Source organism: Mirounga leonina, unplaced genomic scaffold, assembly GCF_011800145.1.
Source record: "Mirounga leonina isolate KUSES-001 unplaced genomic scaffold, KU_Mleo_1.0 Mir_173, whole genome shotgun sequence".
Lineage (NCBI taxonomy): Eukaryota > Metazoa > Chordata > Mammalia > Carnivora > Phocidae > Mirounga > Mirounga leonina.
The window spans coordinates 53,950,151-53,972,219 of NW_023270447.1; the positions used below are offsets into that span (position 1 = coordinate 53,950,151).

Consider the following 22,069-nt stretch of genomic DNA (forward strand, 5'->3'; position numbering starts at 1 on the left):
TATGAATAATAAGCTGTCCTTTGTCACTGACCCAAGAGACACAAAACTATTGAAGGCTAACTTGTCAGAGGGCATGAATGGCGAAATCTCAGATCCTTCACAGTTCTTGAAAATAAGATTATTTTAGACTGGTTTAATTTCATGTGTACTGCTCATTAGTCTTTTCAAAGAGAACAATTATACAGCTATGATATAGAATAACATTTTCATAAACAAGTAAATGTGTTAGGTTTTGAGAAATAAATTCAATCTATTCTATGATAATATAACAATTACTTTATATGCATAGATCTCTTTATTTCTCATTTGTAATGACAAATATTTGGTTAGGATGCTTTGGTCAGGGGCGCCTGGGTGGCTCAGTTGGTTAAGTGACTGCCTTCGGCTCAGGTCATGATCCTGGAGTCCCGGGATCGAGTCCCGCTTCCGGCTCCCTGCTCGACAGGGAGTCTGCTTCTCCCTCTGACCCTCCTCCCTCCTATGCTCTCTGTCTCTCATTCTCTCTCTCAAATAAATAAGTAAAATCTTAAAAAAAAAAAAAAAGGATGCTTTGGTCATAGTAGCAGAAACAAAACTCTTTCTACTTTATGCAGAAAGGATAATTTATTATAAAATTACAAGGGTACCTTACCAACAGTTAAACAACAGTTTAAATTTTTTTTAAATTTTTTTTTAAAGATTTTATTTATTTACTTGACAGACAGAGACACAGCGAGAGAGGGAACACAAGCAGGGGGAGTGGGAGGGAGAAGCAGGCTTCCCGCTGAGCAGGGAGCCCGATGCGGGGCTCGATCCCAGGACCCTGGGATCATGACCTGAGCCGAAGGCAGACGCTTAACGACTGAGCCACCCAGGCGCCCCTAAACAACAGTTTAAAACAGGACACTAATAAATATCAAATTTTGCTAGCTTAATCAAACAGGGGGATTTATTATTAGGATACAAGGGTGCCATACCAAGCCAAGGGCAGGCTTCATGAAGGGCTGGAACAAGGAAATGGAGGACTATTAGAAAGCAGGAATCACATTCTCCTGATCTCTCATCTCAGCTTTTTACTTTGCAAGTGCTTCACTGCTCTCTCACTGCAGATTTACGATTTTTCCTCCCCAAACCACAAGGTGGGACATGGCAGCCCATAGCTCCCAAGTTTGTTTCCTCTATTCCAGAGACTAATCAGATCAAAGCTAGACTCTCTTATCTTCAATCTCAAATTCCTAGGAAAGTTTTAAGATCTTACCAAATTAGAGATGACTTTTCTGGGATAGGAAGACGGACTCTGGGACGCCAAGAGACAGAGAACAATTTATATATATGCTGTTCCTTACAGACCCTAAGTTCAAATAGCTTATTTAGATGTAGGAGTGGATATTAGAGAGATGTTCTCACAACCAGTAACTAGTAGAAATAATGAGGTGGTTCAGAAGAGAGAGGTGTTCTAATCTTTTTTAATATTTCCCATGGGACAGAATCAATTGACATGGGTAATGCTACTATCTTAATTGAGACAAATTTTTTTTCATTTTTTGTAATAGGTATGATTTATCTCTTGGGAAGATAAGCACAAATGCTGGCATGAGTAACTTAAGCACAAAAATTAATATTATATTTAATCATTTTCCAAGAAAGAAAGAAAAGGAGAGACTGATTACATGGAGAGTATTTAGGAGAAAGGGAAAAAAAAATTAATTACATGGTGGATTTCAGAAATTCCTCAGGACCAAACATAGAAATCTGACCAAGGGTCTCTCAGATTATCTTCATTAAGAGGTTTTGGAAAACTCATCAAACTCAGTAAATTTCCTTCATAACCCATTTGGAATTATTCCTAATGAAATGATAAAAATATGTAAAAAAGAAAAAAAAAGGATTTCTCAGATTAGAGAGGAACTCTGATTCATCTAGCTTGAATCAGCTGCTTAAGAACATAGCTGCCAACATTTCCATCATAGTGGAGTAAGGACTGGGAAACCATTCTGAGAAGCAGACATAGGAAAGGGCAAAGAAAATTATTTTCTGGATTCTTCAGTGTTCCAGGCTCCCCTAGAAGAGCAAAATTATATTGTTTACCAAAATCATGACAAAATAAAATTTGAATGATAGGAAATTTATGTATTTAAAATTCAGAAAAGCTGATGGAAATATTCTGCCCAGCCCTACCCATATTGAAATAAAATTGAAAATGTCAGAAGTATAAGGAAATGCTGTCAAAGTTTTATTCAAAAGTCTATTTGTGCTGAAGATTTCTTAAAGTATTTCTCTTGTATGCTGAAATACATTCATATTATTTATTATGTCCTTTGATGAGATACAAGGAGTTAAGCTTAATGTTCATGATGTCACTCTACTGCTTCCTGTAATTTTGTTTCTAGAAATAAGAATTGGCAAGGGAAGTAGGACCACTCTATGGTAATGAACAAGTAATAGTATGGACATGTTAAGAGCCTCAGAAGCTGGTAATTCAGTTTTAACTTTCCATCACTTCAGTATATACAATGTTTCAAAAGAAAAAAGTCATTCAATATTATGTTGAAGGTTTTGTATTTCAACCTCTGTATTTCTTCGTGAAAATATTTCCTTAATGCTGTCATCTTTCTGATCATCATAAAGTGTCATGTTCAGTACATTTTCAGTACAATCTTCTAATGAAATTGTTGACAGGTATGAAAATACTTTTTCCATTAGAGGTTCCCTGAGAAAAGGAATTGGAGAGCTCTTTTTTGCTAGAGTATCATCAGAAAACCAGTCATCAGCTGCTTCTATACTTTGGCTGTAATAAGAATCAGATGGTATTGTTGATAAGCTTAAGGTAACACTGCTGGGATGTGTTGCCAAGCTAGTCTCTGAGGGGTCAGAAATGACCTTTTTTGTTGCAAGGCAGAATTCATCTTTAGAGTGATCTTTTATTACTGTAAAAGAAAATTAGATTTACTATGAATATTACATATTCATCAGCCAAATCTTACTTATAAGGACAATATTTCTTTTTCAAATTCAGACTTTTTAGGGTTAAAATGGACAGGAGGATGCAATAGTGAAAATTCTGAGTTGCTATCATCATCTGTGCGATGTTAAATATGTAACTGGGGATTAACAATTTCACAATGATGAAGAATAGAAAAGGCTATTCTAAATAAAATCAATCTGCTTTAATAGGAGATTTTAAATAGGCTAGAAGGCTCAGTTCTGGAATGTCCCTTAATATCAGAAAACATAGTTTCTTAAATATTTATAGATAAGTATTGCCTGATTTTTAAAAAATAAATTAAAAAAATACATGCCTCTGTAAGCAGGCAGATTACAAAATGTTTGGTCCACAGTGGGAAGGGCCTATGGGTTGGCTTTACACCAATTAAAATAACAACTAATATTCCTAGAGTGCCTTACAATATGCAAAGCAGTTTGATATATTTCCATATCTCATTTATCCTGTAAATAATTTTTCAAGGAGGTTATTATTAGAACCACTTCATAAAGGAGAAGACTGAGATTTAGAGATGGATGACTCACCACAAATCAGATACACAACAGACTTCACCTAGACTTCTAGTACTCTAAGATTCATGCTTCTCCAATTATTACATTATTTATGCTGCACAGTTGATATTTAAAAATGTTAAGTTTTAGAAAATATCACACTATATAGTATCCTAAGGACCTTTTATAATATTTTACATATTGACTTTTTTTAACATATTGACTTTTGAAATTAAAGTACAACATTAATTTTTAAAGCTGTTCTAAATACCTTATTATATTTTATATATCCAACGTTTCTTATATTATGTAGGACGGTAATGTTTTGAGGTACTAAGACATCATGTACAGTATCTAAAAGATTATAAAATACCCATGTCTTTTGACCCTCTAGGATTACCATATGGCATTGACTATGATACTTCTTCTGTTTTTGTTTTTTTTTTTAAGAGATGGGGAGAGAGAGAGGGAGAGGATGAGTGGAGGGAGAAAGAGAGAATTTAAATACGCTACATGCCCAGCGTGGAGCCCTACGCCAGGCTTGATCTCACAACCCTGAGATCATGACGTGAGCTGAAATCAAGAATTGGATGCTTAACCCACTGAACTACCAAGATGCCCCTGACAATGATACTTTTGGGTATAAATAAGGAACAAAAATTTAAATTTCACATTTTAATTTAAGATGCGACATTGCAAGTCTTGTTTTTTAAGAAACATATGCCCACGCACATACTAATACATTACTGTTTCCCTTGAATTTCCATAATATTAAAATAATATTTAGATAGCATTTAGGTAGGCCTCTTGGTTCTTTAAGATGCAAATTGCTTTAAGTTGATTATGATTTCTTCTAATAAATTGTTGAGAAAAATTACCTTTTATATGTGCGGTTTCCTTTTTTCTTTGCTCCTCCTATATAAAAAAAGTTATTTGTATTTAAAAAACTGAATGTTTCTATGTAATTTGTTTAATATATTTAATGTATATTTATATAAGAATAATATATTTTAACTTCATAATAAGTTTTTGATGGAATTTTTTTTCCACGATGAGTTTATTTCACCAAAATATACTGACAGAAAAAAAAGTGTTTAGGTCTCATCTGGAAAGAATGTGAATTGGTTCAAGAAGGCAGTCTCAGGATAGGGAATGAAAGGGTGAAATAGAGTTCATAAGGATTATTTCTCCCTCTCCTCACTAACTCAGAGTCACTTGATTAGAACTAGAGAGGTCTAAAAAAGGAGTTAGAATTCCTAGACTTACTCATTTCATTAACCACCAACAACAAAAAAGTGAATTCTGGCTGAAGACTTTTATAAAAGTGTGCTATTCTTTTGAAGCAAATAAAACAGTTGCTCAAACAATATGTTCCATATGTGTTCTGGGAAGTGTCATGGTGTAGTAGTTTTCAAACTCCAGGGCATCAGAATCACCTGATGTGCTTATTAAAATGCTGATACTTGGGCATAATATCAGACCCTACTAAAACAGATTCTCTGGGAGGGGTTTGGGAATATCCATTGTAACACACTCTGCAAGTGGTTCTGATTAGGTTTTCCTACTGCATAGGGTGTTTGGGATGGAGTGGGTAAAGATGAGGCTGGAGAGATAATAACATTGTCTTCTTGTGTTTTAGGAGAACAGTGTTAGTACTCCATGCTGATCTGCATTGTCCTATCCCCCAAAATGGTTTGCTTAAGATATACATATATATAGGGTATGTATGTGTATGTGTGTATATATATTATGTATATAATACATATATTTCATATATGTCTTATATGTATATAGGATAACACATAAGTACTTTTTTCACAATCAACTTTACTTATTTGTCACTTTTACCTTTTATTAATATAAATGCCAGTATAGGGTCCTGACTTACCTTACCTGGACTTAGGACCAATTCAATTTGTGACTCCTATATAAATTATATTAGAACACTGCCCCTCAGACTTTTATGGCCCTATATTTTACCTGGGGAATTTGTTCAAATGCAGATTATAACCCAGTTGGTCTGGCGTGGGGTCTGAGATTGTGCATTTCTAACAGATGCGCCCAGGTAATGATGAGATTGCTGGTCTGGGGACCACGGAATAAGGCCCTAGACTGATTGAAATTCCACCCAAATTTAAGGGAATAGCAAAACAAACATTCTTACATATTGCTACTTATAAATAGGTAGAATTTTTCTGGAGGGCCATATAACAAATCTACTTCTAGAAATGTATTATGCCAGGTTAATAATTTTGGATTTATGTAAATATTCAGTTACCAGAATGTTCTTTACAACATTGTTAAGCATTTTTAAAGTCTGCAACTTAAAATTCTAAAAGAAATACTTAAATGTATTATGATACATAGATAGTAGTACAATCAATATTCTTCCAACTATTAAAAATGATGCTATAATTCCAGAAGTAAGGGCTCAAAAAATGACAGGGACATATAAAAAAAGACAGGGGGGACGCCTGGGTGGCTCAGTCGGTTAAGCGTCTGCCTTCGGCTCAGGTCATGATCCCAGGGTCCTGGAATCGAGTCCCGCATCAGGCTCCCTGCTCTTCAGGGAGCCTGCTTCTCCCTCTGCCTCTGCCTCTCTCTCTGTCTCTCATGAATAAATAAAAAAAAAAATCTTAAAAAAAAAAAAAAAGACAGGGAAACATCCTTGAAGGGGTTCCCACTGGTTAAATTTGGGCATCAAAATAAGTATAGTAATGGATTATCATCTGCTGAATAACACAGAAACCCATGAGTCTACACAGATAATAAAGACAGAGAGCTTTTTTCTTATAGTAGAAAGCCAAATGGAAGATGGAAGTAGTAGAATTAGAAAAACATTATTTGCTACAGTTTTGTAAAGATCAGTTCAGGCAAGAATAATTTATATAGCTGGTAAGTAGAGTTTGATGAAGAAAGATATTTTCATGGTTATTACTTGGTTCAAAGTGTCATCACACAGGTTATTTAATTGCTAGGGTAAAAACAGGAATAATACAATGGGTGAATAGACATCATGTGTGATAAACTAAAATCATTAGTGAAAAGCAGATGAACATTGTATGTCTTCAGATGTGATAAAATGAATCTGATCACAAGGAAAGTCAAAATGAGTCTATGATCTATAAAGTAACTGTATTCTTCAAAAGTGTCAATATCATGGATGATGACAAAAGGACATTTTAAAATATTTTGAACTGAACAATGATGAAAACAAAACATAAAAATTTGTGAGATGCAGCAAAAGCAATGCTTAGAGGAAAATTTAAATATTAGATGTTTATATTATAAAAGAAGAAAAGTCCAAGAATAATAAAATTGAATATTTCTAGCAAGACTGATTTAGGATATAATCAGGAATGAAATGAGTGCCATCACTAAAGATTCTACAGATATTAGAAGGATAATAAGTGGATACTATTAAAAACTTTATGCCAATAAACTTAACAACTTAGATTAAATGGACAAATTCATTGAAAAACATAAATTTCTAAAACATACAAAATAAAACATTTAAATATCTATTAAAGGTCCTATATTTATAGTCAAAAACTTTCTCTGGAAGAAAACTCTAGACCTAGATGAACTCATTGCTGAATTCTAGGAAAACCTTTGAGAAAGCAGTATTGCCAATTATACACAAAAATTTTTCAAAAAGTAGAGGAGCAGGAAACATTTCATAGCTATTTTGTGACCAGAATAACTGTGATTTTAAAATCTAACAACAAAGAGGGGCATCTGGGTGGCTCAGTCTGTTAAGTGTTTGCCTTTAGCTCAGGTCATGGTCCCAGGGTCCTGGGATTGAGCCCGGCATCAGGCTTCCTGCTCAGCGGGGAGTCTGTTTCTCCCTCTATTCCTCCCGCTGCTCCTGTTCTCTCTCTCTCTCAAATAAATTCTTTAAAAAGTCTAACAAAGATATTATAAGATAAGAAAATTATAATGTCCCTCAAGAAAATAGATGCAAAAGTGACTTAAAATATATCAGTAAATCAAATCCAATGGGTTTATTCCAGGAATACAAGGTTGGTTTAACATTTGAAATTCAATGTAATTCATACTAACAAAAGAGAAAATCCATGTGAACAATGTCAAAAGATGCAGAAAAACCATTTGGCAAAATTCAGCAAACTTCATGACTAAAAAAACAGAAACAACAAACTCTCATTAGACTAAGAATAGAAGGGAATTTTCTTGACCTGACAATATGCATCTACAAAAATTCCATAGTTAACCTTCTACTTACTGGTGAAGAGTTGAATGTATTCTCTCTGAGATGAGGGATATAAAAAGGATAACTGTTCTCGACACTTCTATTCATCATTGTATGTGAGGCCTTACCCAGTAAAACAAGATAAAAAATTAAAAGCATAAAGATTAGAAAATAAGTAAAATTGATGTTTTTCACAGATGATATGATTGTGTTGAAGAAAACCCTATGGAGTCCACAAAAAAAAAACTACTAAAAGTAATAAGTAAATTTATTTATAAAGGTCACAGAACACAGATCAATATAAATATCAATTGCCAAAGATGGCAATTCACTCCAATCTTATCTATAAACTAAATGTAATTCCCATCACAATCTCAAAAAGATTTTTTGTAGCTAGAGATTAATTTATCTTAAAATTTATATGAACAGGCAAAAAAACAATAAAAGCTAAAAAAAATTGACAAAAATGAAATTGGAGGAACCATACTGCTCAATTTTATGACCTACTATGTAGCTAGAGTGTGGTATTGGTAGAAATAGACACACAGGTCAGCAGTACAGACAGAGATCCAGAAATAGACCCACACATATTTTTCCAACAGATTTCTGACAAAAGTTGCAAAAGCAATTCAATGTAAAAAGGATAGCCTTTTCGATAAATAGTGCTGGAACAATTAGACATCAGGAGTCCCCAAATGAATTTTGACTTACACCTCATACCTTATTAAAAAAATTAACTAAAAGTGGATCAAAGATAGAAATATAAAATGTAAAACTTAATAGCAAAAACAATCATGAAAAAAAAAGTTGGAGAACTTCCTGAAATTAAAACTTACTTCAAAGCTATAATAATTAAGAAGATGTGGTACTGATATAAGGATAGATACATAGATCAATGGAATAGAACTGACATTCCAGAAATAAAAGTTCACATTCATAGTCAATTGATTTTTGACAAGTGTTCCAAGACAATCATTGGGGAAAGAATAGTCTTTTCAACAAATGGTGTTGGGACAACCAGATATGTACATGCAAATGAATGAAGTTGGGCCCATACCTCACACCATATCAAAATGCAACTCAAAATAGATTAAACATTTAAATATAAGAGCTAAAACTATTAAAACTCTTAGAAGAAAATATAGGCATAAATCTTTACATCTTAGATTAGAAAAAGGTTTTAGATATGACACTGAAGTTTTTAATCTTGATGAAGTCCCAATAGTTCATTTTTGCTTCGGTTTCCCTTACCTCCAGAGACATGTCTAGTAAGAAGCTGCTATGGCCAACGTGAAAGAGGTTGCTGCCTGTGATCTCCTCTAGGATTTTGATGGTTTCCTGTCTCACATTTAGGTCTTTCAACCATTTTGAATTTATTTTTGTGTATGGTGTAAGAAAGTGGTCCAGTTGCATTCTTTTGCATGTTGCTGTCCAGTTTTCCCAACACCATTTGTTGAAGAGACTATCTTTTTTCCATTATATATTCTTTCCTACTTTGTCAAAAATTAGTGGACCATATAGTTGTGGATCCATTTCTGGGTCTTCTCTTCTGTTCCATTGATCTACATGTCTGCTTTTGTGCCATGACCATATTGTTTTGATTACTACAGCTTTGTAGAATATCTTGATATTTGGGATTGTGATATCTCCATTTTTGTTCTTATCAAGATTGCTTTGGCTATTTGAGGTCTTTTAATTTTAGGATTATTTGCAAAACATAAATTTGATCTGTTCATACATTGGAATACTATAAAAAAGTCTATAATGAACTATGGGTATATGCACCAACCTGGATGAATCTCAGAAACATAATGTTGCACAAAAAGGTAAGAGTATATTAGACATGGAGTCTAAAAACATGTAAAATTTAATAATACATTGTTCAAGGATCTATAGTATTTGTGGTAAAACCATAAAGCAAAGCAAAGAAATGGTTAACTGCAATTACAGGATAATGGGTCCTTCAGTGAAGGGTGGGGGTACAGACTGTAAGAGATAAATGAAGACTCAGGACATCTCAAAGGTACTGGTAATATTCTATTTCTTATTCTGGGTGGTGGGCTTAGTCTTTAAATTGTTTATGGGTACTCTTCTGTTTATATGCTGTATTTCACAATAAACGCTTTTTTAGAAATGAAGCTGTAGTTCTAAATATTAAGCCGTATCTTTTGTTACAATTTTCATCCTCCTGCCTGTCTGTCTCTAGGAGGTGAGGAAGAGGCCACTACACAGGCAGAAATTGAGATGAAAAAAAGAGGGGCAATATGAAAAAGAATCCTTTTGTACTGAAACTGACTGTGGCTGAAGTCAGCACTACTTTATTCTTTTCATACCATGTTTTCATACTATGTTTTATAATACCTTTTTTTCTGAATTAGGTTCCTATCACTATCAAGAATTCTGGCTAATATTTTATATTTACTTGTGTATTATTTATCTCTCCCATTAGACTATAAATCTCATGGGAGTAGGGACCCTTGTCTTCCTTGTTCACTACCAAATTTCCAGTTGCCTAGAACAGTGCCTGGCATATAAGCCTTCATCAGGTATTTGCTGAATGAACAATAAACAGTTAAACAGTACTACTATATATGTACTTCTTCCATCATAGTACTCATGACATTTTTGTAATTATCTGTCTGTATCTATCATTAGGTATGAAGACATCATTATGTCTGTATCTATCATTAGGTATAAAGACATCATTATACTACAGTACCTAGCAAAATGCCTAGATGTGTTGGGTACTCAGTAAATTCAATTAATACTAAATACGTACATAGAAACATTTTTCTCTGCAATGCAATCTCAATTTCAAACAACCCTTCATTTGAAAGAACTATTAATCTTTAGAATTGATTTGATCATTAAGCCCACCTGCTTAAAACCCCCCAGTAATCATAATGGTAAACTTGTATGATGCTCATTATGTGACCAGGCATGATTCTGAGTGTTTTTTACATACTAATTAATTTACTTCCCATAACAATTCTATGGAGATAAAATCATCCTCATTTTGCAGATGAGGAAACAGACACACAGAAGTTAAGTAACTTGCCTAAGATTATACAGCTAGTAGTGGTAGAGCCAGGATTCTAACCTGCATCAACTGGCTCTACAGTCTATGCTCTTGACCCTAATCCCATAATGCCTCCAGTGGATCTGTAAAGCCTATGGAGTAAAATCCAAAATCCTTAGGCTGTAAATGAGGTTTCTCACAACCCCATCTCCAGGATCTTTCCCCACCACTTCTCTCTATGAACCCTAGGCCCCAAACACTGTAACAATTTTACTGAATATGTTACTTACTTTCATAGCTGCAAGCCTTTGAACATAGAATGAATGTCCTTTGTTCTCTTTCCTCCTGGCACACTTAACATTCCTTTCTCAAAATCCAGCTAAAAATTTCTTCTCTGTGAAGCCTTCCTCAATTTATGCTCCCTTGTCTGCACTTCTTCAATTCTGTGGCTCTTACCACATTATGATGTAATTTTTAGCTTATATGTTTTTCTTCTCTACTAACTTTGGGCTCATCTAGGTCTGAACTCATATCTTATTTGTTTATGTAGCCTCAGTGCCAAACCTAGTGTTGTCATATTTAAGGCACTTGAAAAATATTTGTTCAACAAATGAACACTGAGTTCAATTTGAATTCAATATTCAATATGTATAATGAAACTTTGATATCCTATCAATTTGTTGCTATTTATTTATTAATGCTATAATAATAATGATGATGCTATAAACCACTAATATTTGTTTTGTTTAGTTATATCATAGTTTTACATTTCTACTGGTATCTCCCCCTTGTTTTACTTTGTCCATATAACACTTGTGTATGGTGTAAGAAAGTGGTCCAGTTTCATTCTTTTGCATGTTGCTGTCCAGTTTTCCCAACACCATTTGTTGAAGAGACTATCTTTTTTCCATTGTATATTCTTTCCTACTTTGTTGAAAATTAGTGGACCATATAGTTGTGGATCTATTTCTGGGTTTTACTTTGTCCATATAACACTTGTTTTACTTTGTCCACATAACTCTCTTTTGACACCACATAACAAAAAGTTAATTATGTGTCTTCCTTTCCCACTTGTACTACACTAGCATATCTTACCATCTTTAACTGGGGGTTCCCAGAGCTTAGAATATAATGAAGTCTTAATAAATCCTTGTTAAGTTTTACTTAATTTCAGTTAGTTGGTTTTGTTAGATTATCTGATTATCTGAGTATCCTCTTATTTCCAAATCGCTTTCCTCTGATGGGCCTGGCAATTTTGCTTTGTTTTTCTTATGCCATTTATCTTCATCCCTGTAATAATCCCCATCTGAGGAATATAGGTTCTTAAGCTAGAGATATAGAGAAACAACTACAAAAGCATTTTCTTTTAGTTTTTCAGTTTCCTATAATATAAAAACTAACTAGTCTGGGTAATTTAAATTTAGCTCCACGTTACTATCTCTCAAATTTAAAAATAGCAGTGGATACTCTGTCTTTCAAATTTAAATGTTAATGACAATTTCTTTTTTTTTTTTTAAGATTTTATTTATTTATTTGAGACAGAGAGAATGAGATACAGAGAACATGAGAGGGAGGAGGGTCAGAGGGAGAAGCAGACCCCCCGCTGAGCAGGGAGCCCGATGCGGGACTCGATCCCGGGACTCCAGGATCATGACCCGAGCCGAAGGCAGTCGCCTAACCAACTGAGCCACCCAGGCGCCCCGACAATTTCAAACAATGTTAATGACATGGTATCAAATAAATTATTTGAAAATATTTCTATAAAATATCATACACTACCTGTGATTGGAATTCTCCAGTATGAAAATTTCGAGAAATAAAGATACATTGAGAATGACTTTTAATCTTTCCCTTTAATGATCTTTGCCTGCATCTCTCATCAATTCCTTTAAATTTGGAATTTTGAAATATTTCTCTGAAAAATATTTTATAGAGAATTATTATCAAACATGAGTTCCATTATAAATCACTTAAATTATTATTTCCAATAGTTATACATAAAAGTTTAAAATCAGAATTACTATATATTTATTTTTAAAACACCAATCAACATATATATTCCCTTCTCATATGTTACTGATTTCACTACACCTATTTTATTCATAGAATGTAAATTAAGCTACTTCTTATGCAGTCATTCCAAACTTAACTATTTATTTTATTTATTTTTTTCAAGGAATTATGGCCTTTATTTTTTTTAATTTTATTTTATTATGTTAGTCACCATAAACACTATTTAAAAAATAATGCTGATTGCCATTTCTTCTTACAAAAGTACTAGAAAATTTCTAAATTCAAGAGACTGTATTGCATTACTTAATGAGGTACAATTAGGATTCACTCATTCATTGAATTCAGTTCATTTAACAGATATTTATTCAGTACTATGTGTCAGGCATTATGCTGCATGTTGTATATATAGTGGCAAGGAAAAAAAAGCACAGCCACTACCCTCATAGAACTGTTATTGCTCTCGTGGAAGTTAAACACTATTAAGGAAGACAGACATTAATAAAATGCTGACAAGAAAATGAAAAATTACAACTTTGGAAAGTGTTATCAAGGAAAGGTACCTGGTGGACTGTGGGAGTATGCAACAAAGGGAATTAATCTGGTTGAAGAGGTTAAGGAAGGCTTTTCTGAGGAAGGGATGATTGAATTGGGCATTTGAAGCAATAGTTAGTTATTAGGTAGAGTATTGTGGAGGAAGGGAGATGCAGAAGAAAGAATGTTCCAGTCAGAAAGCATATCAAGTATAAAGACCTAGGGGCCAGATTAGGACAGTGCAACAGAAGCAGTGAAAGCAAGAGAGAAGTGGGAGATGAAATGGGCAGACCATGTAAGGCCTTAAAAGTCATGCCACTTGGGCACCTGGGTGGCTCAGTTGGTTAAGCGACTGCCTTCGGCTCAGGTCATGATCCTGGAGCCCCTGGATCGAGTCCCACATCGGGCTCCCTGCTCGGCAGGGAGTCCACTTCTCCCTCTGACCCTCCTCCCTCTCATGCTCTCTGTCTCTCATTCTCTGTCTCACAAATAAACAAAATCTAAAAAGAAGTCATGCCGCTTGTCTTTATCCTAAAAGCAATGGGAAGTCCTTTATAATATAGTGGGGAATGGGATGGAATGGTCTGGTAACTTGATTAGATGTGTATTTGGAAAATGTCTGGCTGAAGTGTGAAGAGATTTAATGAGGATGATAGCAAAGGTAGAGTGTCAGTTATAACTTGTACTGCAGTAATCTATGTGAGGGATAATGATAACTTAAGTAAGATGGTGGCAGTGATAACTGAAAGAAAAGGATAGATTTGAGTGATTTATGAGGTAAATAAATATAACTTGGTGATGGTTCAAATTTGGGGGAAGCATGAAAGAGAGAGGAAGATATCAAGCATGTCTTCAATTTTTAGAGAGAAAAAAAAAACCCTTCCTTGACCTCACATTCTCCTCCAGCTACTTCCCCATTTGTCAACTCCCCTTCACCAAAAACAAAACAAAACAATACAAAACAAAAAAAACCATCTTCCTTAAAGAGAGATCTATACTTGATTCAATTCTCTTACCTCCTGCGTTTTATTCAAATGTGAGCTTCTGAACCCATCACTCCACCAAAACTGTTAAAGGTCATCAATAACTTCCATGTTGACAAATCCAAAAATTATTTCTCCATCCTCATCTTTCTCAACTTCTTAAGCACTTTCAATATCATCTCCTCCTTCTTGAAACATTTTCTAATTTTTTCCCTCTATTTCTTTTAAAAATTTTAAATTCCAGTATTGTTAACATACAAGGTTATCTTAGTTTCAGGTGTAAATATAGTAATTCAACAAGTCCATACATCACTCAGTGCTCATCATGACAAGTGCACTGCTTAATCCCCATCACCTATTTCACCCATCCTCCCCTTCACCTCCCTTCTGATAACCATCACTTTGTTCTCTATAGTTAAGATTCACTTCTTGGTTTCCCTCTCTCTCTCTCTTTTGTTTTGCTCTTTGTTTTGTTCCTTAAAATCCACATATTAGTGAAATCATATGGTATTTATCTCTCTGACTTATTTTGCTTAACATTATACTCTCTAGCTCCATTCATGCAAATGGCAATATTTTATTCTTTTTTATGGCCAAATAATATTCCATTGTCTATTATACCACATCTTCTTTATCCATTCATCATTCGATGGACACTTGGGCTGCTCCCATAGTTTGGCTACTGTAAATAATGCTGCAATAAACAGAGGGGTGCATGTATCCCTCTGAATTCATGTTTTTGGATTATTTTGGGGTAAATACCCAGTAGTGCGATTACTGGATCATAGGGTAGCTCTATTTATAATTTCTTGAGGAACCTCCATACTGTCTTCCAAAGTGGCTGCACCAGTTTGCATTCCCACCAACAGTACAAGACAGTTCCTTTTTCTGCACATCCTCTCCAACACTTGTTTCTTGTGTTTTTTTTTAAGTCATCCTGACAGGTGAGAGGTAATATCACCTTGTGGTTTTGATTTGTATTTCCCTGATGATCAGTGGTGCTGAGCATCTCTTCATGTGTCTATTGGCATCTGGATGTCTTCTTTGAAGAAATGTCTGTTCATGTCTTCTGCCCATTTTTAAATTGGACTATTCGTTTTGTGGGTGTTGAGTTGTATAAATTCTTTATATATTTTGGATACTAACCCCTTATCAGATATCATTTGCAAATATCTTCTCCTGTTCCATAGGTTTCCATTTAGTTTTGTTGATTATTTCCTTTGCTATGCAGAAGCTTTTTATGTTGATGTAGTCCCAATAGCTTATTTTTTCTTTTATTTCCCTTGCCTCAGGAGACATATCTAGAAAAATGTTGCTAGAGCCAATGTCAGAGAAATTACTGCCTGTGCTCTCTTCAAGTGGTCCAGTTTCATTCTTTTGCTTGTGCCTGTCCAGTTTTCCCAACATCATTTGTTGAAGAGACTTTTTCCCATTGGATATTCTTTCCTGTTTTGTTGAAGATTAATTGACCACAAAACTGTGGGTTTATTTCTGTGTTTTCTATTCTGTTCCATTAATCTATGTGTCTATTTTTGTGCCAGTACCATACTGTTTTGATTACTACCACTTTGTAATATAATTTGAAGTCCGGAATTGTGATACCTCCAGCTTTATTTTTCTTTTTCAAAATTGCTTTGGCTATTCAGGGTCTTTTGTAGTTCCATATAAATTTTGTGATTTTTTTTCTAGTTCTGTGAAAAAATGTTTTTGGTGTTTTGATAGGAATTGCATTCAATCTGTAAATTGCTTTGGGTAGTATGGACATTTTAACAATAATTGTTCTAAGCAATGAGCATGGAATGTCTTTCCATTTCTTTGTCTCTTTAATTTCTTCCATCAATGTTTTATAGTTTTCAGAGTATGGGTCTTTCACCTCTTTTTTTATTCCTAGGTATCCTATTGTTTTTGGTGTGATTATAAATGGGATTATTTTCTTAATTTCTCTTTCTGTGGCTTCATTATTAGTGTATTAAAATGCAACAGATCTCTACATATTGATTTTGTATCCTGTGACTTTACTAAATTCATTTATCAGTTCTAGTAGTTTTTTGGTAGAGTCTTTAGGGTTTTCTATATATAGTATCATCTGCAAATAATGAGAGTTTTACTTCTTCCTTACCAATTTAGATATCTTTTATTTCTTTTTGTTGTCTAATTGCTTTGGCTAGGACTTCTGGTACTATGTTGAGTAAAAGTGGTAAGAGTGGACATCCTTGTCTTGTTCCTGACCTTAGGAGGAAAGCTCTGTTTTTCCCCACTGAGAATGATAATAGTTGTGGGTTTTTCATGTATGGCTTTATTATGTTGAGGTATGTTCCCTCTAAACCTACTTTTTAAAGGGTTTTTATCATGAATCGATGTTGTACTTTGTCAAATGCTTTTTCTGCATCTATTGAGGTGATCAAAGTTTTTACTTTCTTTTATTGATGAGATATATCACACTGATTATTTTGTGAATATTGAACCACTCTTGCATCCCAGGAATAAATCCCACTTGGTCATGGTGAATGACTGTTTTAAGTATTGGTGGATTCTATTTGCTAGTATTTTGTTGAGATTTTTGCATTTATGTTCATCAGGGATATTGGCCTATAGTTCTCCTTTTTGTGGTATATTTATCTGGTTTTGATATCAGGATAATGCTGGCCTCATAGAATGAATTTGAAAGTTTTCCTTCTTCTATTTTTTAGAATACTTTGAGTAGAATAGGTATTAACTCTTCTTTAAATGTTTGGTAGCATTCACCCGTGAAGGCATCTGGCCCTGGACTATTGTTTGTTTGGTGTTTTTTGATTACAGATTCAATCACCTCACTGGTAATAGATCTATTCAAATTTTCTGTTTCTTCCAGTTTCAGTTTTGGTAGGTTATATTTCTCTGAATTTATCCATTTCTTCTAGGTTGTCTAATTTGTTGGCATACAGTTTTTCATAATCTCTTAAAATTATTTGTATTTCTGGGATGTTGTTATTTCTTCTCTTTTGTTCTTTCATTGGTGATTTTGTTCATTTGAATCCCCCCCCCCCCTTTCTGGAAGAGTCTGCCTAGAGGTTTATCAATTTTGTTGATCTTTCAAAGAACCAGCTCTTGGTTTCATTGATTTGTTTTTTTTTTTTTAAGTTTCTATATCATTTATTTCTGCTCTAATCTTTATTATTATTTCCTTTCTTCTGCTGGTTTTAGGTTTTGTTTGTTGTTCTTTTCCTAGTTCCTTTAGGTTGTTTGAGGTTTTTCTTGCCTCATGAGGTAGGCCTGTATTACTGTAAACTTCCCTCTTAGAACTGCTTTTGCTGGGGGTGGCCAGGTGGCTCAGTCTGTTAAGTATCTAACTCTTGGTTTGAGTTCAGGTCATGATCTCAAGGTCATGAGATTGAGCCCTCTGTCAGGCTCTGTGCTGGGAGTGGAGCCTGCTTAAGATTCTCTTTCTCCCTCTCCTCTGCTCCTCCTTTCTCTCTCTCTTCCTCTAAAGAGTAAAAATAAAAAATAAATTTAAAAAATAATTGCTTTTGCTGTATCCCAAAGAATTTGGACCATTGTGGGGTTTTTTTTAAAGATTTTATTTATTAATTTATTTGAGAGAGAGAAAGAGAAAGACTGAATTGCTGTATGAGTTCTAGTAATTTGGGGGTGGAGTTTTTGGGTTTTCCACATAAAGCAGGGAGGAGGGGCAGAGGGAGAGGGAGAAACAGACTCCCTGCCAAGCAGGGAGCCCAACCCCGGGGCTCAATCCCAGGATCCAGAGATCATGACCTAAGCTGAAGGCAGACGCTTAACTGACTGAGCCACCCAGGTGCCCCTGGACTATTGTGTTTTCATTTTTGTTTGTTTCCATGTGCCTTTTATTTTTTTTATTTAATTTTATTTTATTATGTTATGTTAGTCACCTTACATCATTAGTTTTTGATGTAGTGTTCCATGATTCATTGTTTTCGTGTAACACCCAGTGCTCCATGCAGAAGGTGCCCTCTTTAATACCCATCACCAGGCTAACCCATCCCCACACCCCGTCCCCTCTAAAACTGTCAGTTTGTTTCTCAGAGTCCATAGTTTCTCATGGTTGATCTCTCCCTCGGATACCCCACCTTCATTTTTCCCTTCCTTCTCCCAATGTCCTTCATGCTCTTCCTTATGTTCCAAAAATAAGTGAAACCATATGATAATTGACTTTCTCTGCTTGACTTATTTCACTTAGCATAATCTCCTCTAGTCCCATCCATGGTGATGTAAAAGTTGGGTATTCATCCTTTCTGTTGGCTGAGTAATATTCCATTGTATATATGGACCACATCTTCTTTATCCATTCATTTGTTGAAGGGTATCTCGGCTCTTTCCACAGTTTGGCTATTGTGGACATTGCTGCTATGAACATTGGGGTGCATATGGCCCTTCTTTTCACTACATCTGTGTCTTTGGGGTAAATACCCAGTAGTGCAATTGCTGGGTCATAGGGTAGCTCTATTTTTAATTTTTTGAGGCACCTCCACACTGTTTTCCAAAGTGGCTGTACCAACTTGCGTTCCCACCAACAGTGTAAGAGGGTTCCCCTTTCTCCACAACCTCTCCAACATCTGTTGTTTCTTGCCTTGTCAATTTTTGCCATTCTAACTGGTGTAAGGTGGTATCTTAATGCAGTTTTGATTTGAATTTCCCTGATGGCTAATGATGATGATGTGTCTGTTAGCCATTTGTATGTCTTCTTTGGAGAAGTGTCTGTTCATGTCTTCTGCCCATTTTTTGACTTGATTATTTGTTTTTTTGGGTGTTGAGTTTGAGAAGTTCTTTATAGATCTTGGATACCAGCCCTTTATCTGTAGTGTCATTTGCAAATATCTTCTCCCATTCTGTGGGTTGCCTCTTTGTTTTGTTGACTGTTTCCTTTGCTGTGCAGAAGATTTTTATCTTGATGAAGTCCCAAGAGTTCATTTTTGCTTTTGTTTCACTAGTTTTTGGAGATGTATCTTGAAAGAAGTTGCTGTGGCCAATGTCAAAGAGGTTACTGCCTATGTTCTCCTCTAGGATTTTGATGGATTCCTGTCTCACATTGAGGTATTTCATCCATTCTGAGTTTATCTTTGTGAATGGTGTTAGAGAATGGTCGAGTTTCATTCTTCTGCATGTGGCTGTCCAATTTTCCCAGCACCATTTATTGAAGGGACTGTCTTTTTTCCATTGCATGTTTTTCCTGCTTTGTCGAAGATTATTTGACCGTAGAGTTGAGGGTCCATATCTGGGCTCTCTATTCTGTTCCATTGGTCTTTATGTCTGTTTTTGTGCCAGTACCATGCTGTCTTGGTGATCACAGCTTTGTAATATACCTCGAAATCGGGCAATGTGATGCCCCCAGCTTTGTTTTTCATTTTCAACATTTCCTTGGCGATTTGGGGTCTTTTCTGATTCCATACAAATTTTAGGATTGTTTGTTCCAGCACTTTGAAAAATGTCATTGGAATTTTGATTGGGATGGCATGGAAGGTATAGATTGCTCTGGGCAGCATAGACATTTTAACAATATTTATTCTTCCGATCCATGAGCATGGAATGTTTTTTCATCTTTTTGTGTCTTCTTCAATTTCTTGCATGAGTGTTCTGCAGTTCTAGAGTATAGATCCTTTACCTCTTTGCTTAGGTTTATTCCAAGGTATCTTATGGTTTTTGGTGCTATTGTAAATGGAATAATTTTGCTAATTTCTCTTTCTACAGTTGCATTGTTAGTGTATAAGAAAGCAACTGATTTCTGTGCATTGATTTTATATCCTGCCACATTACTGAACTGCTGTATGAGTTCTAGTAATTTGGGGGTGGAGTCTTTTGGAATTTCCACATAAAATATCATGTCATCTGCGAAAAGAGAGAGTTTGACTTCTTCTTTGCCAATTTGAATACCTATTATTTCTTTTTGTTGTCTGATTGCTGTTGCTAGGACTTCTAATACTATGTTGAACAATAGTGGCAAGAGTGGGCATCCTCGATGTGTTCCTGATCTTAAGAGAAAGGCTCTCAGCTTTTCCCCATTGAGGATGATAGTCACTGTGGGTTTTTCATAGATGGATTTTATGAACTTGAGGTATGTTCCCTCAATCCCTATACTCTGAAGAGTTTTAATCAGGAAAGGATGCTGTATTTTGTCAAATGCTTTTTCTGCATCAATTGAGAGGACATATGGTTCTTCTCCCTCCTCTTAATGTGTTCTATCACATTGATTGATTTGCGAATGTTGAACCACCCTTGCATCCCGGGGATAAATGCCACTTGGTCGTGGTGGATGATCCTTTTAATGGTGGATCCTATTAGCTAGGATTTTGTTGAGGATTATGGAATCCATATTCATCAGGATTATTGGTCTGAAATTCTCCTTTCTGATGGGGTCTTTGCCTGGTTTGGGGATTAAGGTAACGCTGGCCTCATAGAATGAGTCTGCAAGCTTTCCTTCTGTTTCTACTTTTTAAAACAGCTTCAGAAGAATATGTATTATTTCTTCTTTGAATGTTTGGTAGAATTCCCCAGGGAATCCACCAGGCCCTGGACTCTTGTTTTTTGGGAGGTTTTTGATCACTGCTTCAATCTCATTACTGGTTATTGGCCTATTCAGGTTGTCAATTCTTCCTGTTTCAGTCTTGGGAGTTTATAGGTTTCCAGGAAGGCATCCATTTCATGCAGGTTACTCAATTTATTGGCATATAGTTGTTGATAATAATTTCTAATAATTGTTTCTATTTCCTTGGTGTTAGTCGTGATCGCTCCCCTTTATTCATAATTTTATTAATTTGGGTCTTTTCTCTTTTCTTTTGGATAAGTTTGGCCAGTGGTTTATTGATCTTATTAATTCTTTCAAAGAACCAGCTTCTAGTTTTGTTGATCTGATCTACTGTGTTTCTGGCTTCTAATTCATTGATCTCTGCTCTAATCTTAATTATTTCTCTTCTAATGCATGGCTTGGGCACCATTTGTTGCTTTTTCTCTAGTTCTTTAAGGTATAGAGTTAGTTGGTGAATTCGGGATTTTTCTCTTTTTTTGAGTGAGGCTTGGATGGCTATGTATTTCCCCCTTAGGACCCCCTTTGCAGTATCCCATAGGTTTTGGACTGATGTGTTTTCATTCTCATTGATTTCCATGAATTGGTTGAGTTCTTCTTTGATTTCCTGGTTGACCCAAACATTCTTGAGCAGAAAGGTCTTTAGCTTCCCAGTGTTTGAATTTCCTGTTTTTCCTTCTCAGATATTGATTCTTCCTATTCTTTTGCTAGATTTCTAAATGTTGGTGGGCTGAAGGGCACAGTCCTAAGTTCTTTTCTTCCAACAATCACTCCCTGGTTAGTCTCACCCAGTTCTATGACCTTAGATACCCTCTATACATTGATATCCTAAATCTTCAGGCTTAAACTCTCTTCTGAAGTTCCTACAAGTATATCTGAGTATTTGACATTTCTAATGGATGTCCAAAAGACTTTTCAAATTGAAACTCCTAGTTTATCACTATTCCCTCAACTTGCTCCCCTCTCTAATCATATTCTCATCTCAGTAAATGGCATGATCAACCACTCAGCTGCTCATTGTAAAAACGTAGGTGTTAGCATTAATTCTGCCATTTCATTTATCTTCCCTTACCTTATCTAATCCATCAAACCAGCCCTGCTAACTTGACCTGCAAAACACACCCCAAATCCAACCTCTTCTTTTTATCTCCTCTACTTCCATATTAGTCTAAGATATTATCTTTTAAAAAAATGAATTAGAACTCTCATATATTGCTGGTAGAAGCATGTACCCACTTTGGAAAACTGTTCAGCAGTTTGCTACAAAGTTAACCACATATGATCCAGCAATGCTACTCTTAGGCATT

The 22,069-nt window shown here is 35.1% G+C and overlaps 1 protein-coding gene across 1 annotated transcript in view; it reads right to left on the minus strand.

Annotated features, from left to right (window-relative positions):
- Positions 1-853: 853 nt before the first annotated feature.
- CUNH1orf185 (chromosome unknown C1orf185 homolog) overlaps positions 854-22,069 on the minus strand; it is a 98,200-nt gene continuing 76,984 nt past the window's right edge. The window contains exons 4-6 of the mRNA XM_035018593.1: positions 12,483-12,618; positions 4,353-4,389; positions 854-2,906 (exon numbers count right to left, since the gene is read on the minus strand). Of these exons, the coding sequence (XP_034874484.1) occupies positions 2,512-2,906; positions 4,353-4,389; positions 12,483-12,618 (568 nt within the window). The 3' untranslated portion in view covers positions 854-2,511. The remainder of the gene's footprint in view (positions 2,907-4,352; positions 4,390-12,482; positions 12,619-22,069) is intronic.